Source organism: Calidris pugnax, unplaced genomic scaffold, assembly GCF_001431845.1.
Source record: "Calidris pugnax isolate Ruff unplaced genomic scaffold, ASM143184v1 scaffold312, whole genome shotgun sequence".
In the NCBI taxonomy this organism is placed as follows: Eukaryota; Metazoa; Chordata; class Aves; order Charadriiformes; family Scolopacidae; genus Calidris; species Calidris pugnax.
Genome location: NW_015091046.1, coordinates 104,233 through 107,930, shown reverse-complemented (window position 1 = coordinate 107,930; position 3,698 = coordinate 104,233). Strand labels below are relative to the sequence as shown.

At 65.3% G+C, this 3,698-nt stretch overlaps 1 protein-coding gene across 1 annotated transcript in view; it reads left to right on the top strand.

Moving 5' to 3' along the window:
- The first annotated feature begins 2,378 nt into the window (after positions 1 to 2,378).
- The window catches only part of CPSF4L (cleavage and polyadenylation specific factor 4-like), a 16,662-nt gene continuing 15,342 nt past the window's right edge, over positions 2,379 to 3,698 (top strand). The window contains exons 1-2 of the mRNA XM_014956579.1: positions 2,379 to 2,668; positions 3,437 to 3,595. Coding sequence (XP_014812065.1) covers positions 2,566 to 2,668; positions 3,437 to 3,595 — 262 coding nt within the window. The 5' untranslated portion in view covers positions 2,379 to 2,565. The remainder of the gene's footprint in view (positions 2,669 to 3,436; positions 3,596 to 3,698) is intronic.

Below are 3,698 nucleotides of genomic sequence, written 5' to 3'. Positions count from 1 at the left end.
AGGATTTGCCCCCTCCAATGCCTCCGGGCCCAGGCTGGGTGCCCCTGTCATCCCAGAGGGGTCTCCCCCGGCGAAGGCAGTGGGAGGGGGTGCGCGCTGTGCCGCAGCGGGGACACAATGGGGTCCTGTGCGGGCACCGGGGCCGATACAACGGCGTGGGACATTGGGCTATTGTCCGGGTCGGGGAGAACAACAGCAGCTGCAGCTGGTGGCTCTGAGCTCACCGGGCTGCCACCACCCCTGTCACTGTGGCACAGCCCCCCCCTTCCTGTGCCAGGGTCCTGGGGATGCTGTGCCATGTCCCTGTCCCCCTCCCAGCCCACCCTCCTGGTCCCTGTCTCCTGCAAGGCCACCATGCTGCTGGGAGGACCTGGCTCCTCTTGTTCCTGACTGATGCAAAGCAGTGGGGCAGGTCCACGGGGGTTTGCACCCCTTCCCGGGACCCCCCCTCGCTCCCCGGGGCTGTGGGGAGGGGAGAGAGGCCCTGGGGTGACCCGGCACCATCCTCCTGCCACCGTCACTCTGCGATGGCCATCTTTGTGACGCCTGTCGGCTCCAGCCTCCCGCTCGGCAGCACCGCGCTGCCGCGAGCCGACGGGGCAGAAAGCTCACCCAGCCTGCACGGGAGGTGGCCCCCACTCGATGGGACCCATGAGCGAGCAAGCCCAGGGCCAGCTCAATGGCTCCTGGGCTAGTGGGGAGTGGTGGCAGCACCGCTGCACCCCCAAGTGTCCCCCAAACCCCTCCATCTGCCAGCACGGGGTGAGCATCCCGGTGTGGTACCCGGTGGGTGGGCGGGATGTGGCTGCCAGGACCGTGGGGTGCCAGGTGGGTGCCCAGCACCCAACGTGGGGCTGTGGCCCCCTCGGGCAGCGCTGGGGCGGGCGGGCAGCCCTGGTCCAGTGCATTTATCACTAGTGACAGAATGGGAGCAGGTCTCCATCCCCGATGTGTCAGGCCCCGTCGCTCCGGGCGCGTGGCAGGGGGGACGCGCAGCTCCGCGTGATGGAGGAGGGACGCGGCGTCAGGTTAAGCCCAGGGGGCTGCCCCATCTTTTTGGGGTGGGCAGCCCCCCGGGGAAGCAGTGTGGTGCCGTGGTCGTGCCCACTGTGCCACTGGAGGGTGGCATGTGTGCAAGTCCCCAGCCTGGTGGTGGGGACAAGAAGGGACTTCTCATCGGGGTGCGAGGTTGCCAGTGGGTTGGGCAGGTTTTGGCCTGAAATCCTAACTCTGCTCAGAGTCCGTTGTCCTCCCTACCCCTTTGGACCAGTTTTCCTACCCCTTCTGTACTGCCGTGGGGTGCCAGGTGGGTGCCCAGCACCCAACGTGGGGCTGTGGCCCCCTCGGGCAGCGCTGGGGCGGGCGGGCAGCCCTGGTCCAGTGCATTTATCACTAGTGACAGAATGGGAGCAGGTCTCCATCCCCGATGTGTCAGGCCCCGTCGCTCCGGGCGCGTGGCAGGGGGGACGCGCAGCTCCGCGTGATGGAGGAGGGACGCGGCGTCAGGTTAAGCCCAGGGGGCTGCCCCATCTTTTTGGGGTGGGCAGCCCCCCGGGGAAGCAGTGTGGTGCCGTGGTCGTGCCCACTGTGCCACTGGAGGGTGGCATGTGTGCAAGTCCCCAGCCTGGTGGTGGGGACAAGAAGGGACTTCTCATCGGGGTGCGAGGTTGCCAGTGGGTTGGGCAGGTTTTGGCCTGAAATCCTAACGCTGCTCAGAGTCCATTGTCCCCCCTACCCCTTTGGACCAGTTCTCTTACCCCTTCTGTACTGGGAGGGAGCTGGAAGACCTTGGTGGTGCCCAGGAAACCGTGACCTGGCCATGGTGACCCTAGGGATGTGGGTCTGTCCTGCTGGGTACCTTGTGGGGCTGGGGATGATGCTGTTGTGCCCCCCAGCACTTGGAGTGCAACAACCCCCCCTGCCCCCAATCCCTGGCCATCTGAGCGTTGAGCTGGAAGACCTTGGTGGTGCCCAGGAAACCGTGACCTGGCCATGGTGACCCTAGGGATGTGGGTCTGTCCTGCTGGGTACCTTGTGGGGCTGGGGATGATGCTGTTGTGCCCCCCAGCACTTGGAGTGCAACAACCCCCCCTGCCCCCAATCCCTGGCCATCTGAGCGTTGAGATGCAGCTCTCGGGCCACGTTTGGCTCCGTGTGGGGCTGAGGAGCAGCCCCGGGGTGAGGGGGTTAACCCAGACCCCGCAGACGGGAACCAGCTGCTCTGCCCCAGAGCCGGGGCTGGAGGAAAAGCAGATGTCGGCCGGGGCTGAGCTCTCCCCGCAGCTGGGCTGCAGCACCAGGCAATCACGGCTGCAAATTGAGATCAGATGTGGGGCAGCTTCTCTCTCTGTAAATGGAGCGCTCTGGCTGCTGCCTGGGCTGGTTTTGCTCTGACTCGGGGAGGAGGAGGAGGGTTTTTGAGTGTTGCTGGGGCCCAGGGTGGCTCTGGTGACCTGCAGAGTGTTGTGCTCCCTTGGGAGATTTGTGGTTTCCTCCACCAGCCCCTTTGTAGCCCTGTTTCTTGCCTGTGCTGGGCTGGAGGTGGCTCTCAGCAGAGCAGGAGTGATGCAGGAGCTGGTGGCTGGTGTGGAGAGGATCAGGTTTGAGCTGGAGGCTGATGTGGAGCAGCAGCGAGGAGCTCAGCCCCTGCCCTTCCTGGGTACGGACAGTAAGTTGGGGACAGGGTCCTGTGGCATCCTTGGAGGGTGACAGGGGGGTGGGAGGTGTTGGGGTTCTCCTCCTCATCTGGTGCTCCTGGCTCTCACTGCACCCACCACAATGTCTGGGTGCTTCTTGCCCTGCCTTCCCCCTTGGGCTCCTGCCCAGGATGGCTTGGGCACTGCTCCATTGGGCACAGCTCTCTGGGGACTGCTGGTGGAGGGGGACAGGGTGCCTGTGCCCCCAGTGGCAGGGTGGTCCCAGCACTGGGACCAGTGGGTGAAGGTCTCCCTGCTCTGCTTTCCCCCTGCCAGTCTGTGAGCTCTTCCACCGAGGGCTGTGCTCCAAGGGTGAGCACTGGGGAGTGGTGGGGATGGGGCCACCACCACCCTGCAAGACCCTGGGGACACCAGGGAGCTGGCCGGGTCCCCTCTCTGCTCTATGGCCAGCCCACATCTGTGGCAGATTGCCCTGTAGCCCCATGGCCAGTGGGTTGGCAGGTTTTGGCCTGAAATCCTAACACTGCTCAGAGTCCATTGTTCTCCCGGCCCCTTTGGACCAGTTCTCCTACCCCTTCTGTACTGGGGGGGCTGGAAGACCTTGGTGGTGCCCAGTGGACCGTGCCCTGTGCACTCAGAGGGCGCTGCGAATCTCCTCCACATCCAGGAAAGCTCCAGCACATCCCAATCCAAGGAGGTGGGGGGTTCCTGGGTGCTGGGGGCTGTGATGGTGGGGGTCAGTGGGATGTGGGTGAGCTCTGACAGCGGGTCCGTGCCAGGGCCAGGCGTGCGGTGCCCGGTGCGGCGCGTGGGCAGGGAGAAGCCGGTGGTGTGCAAGCACTGGCTGCGGGGGCTCTGCAAGAAGGGTGATGGCTGTGACTTCCTCCACGAGTACGACGTGACCAAGATGCCCCAGTGCTATTTCTACTCCAAATTCGGTAGGTGTGAGCCCGGGCTGGGGACCCCAATGAGATTCTCCCCCCCCCCAGCACCCACGTCCCTCGGGTCTGGCCTCCGGCAAGGACCTGATGCCCCCTCTGG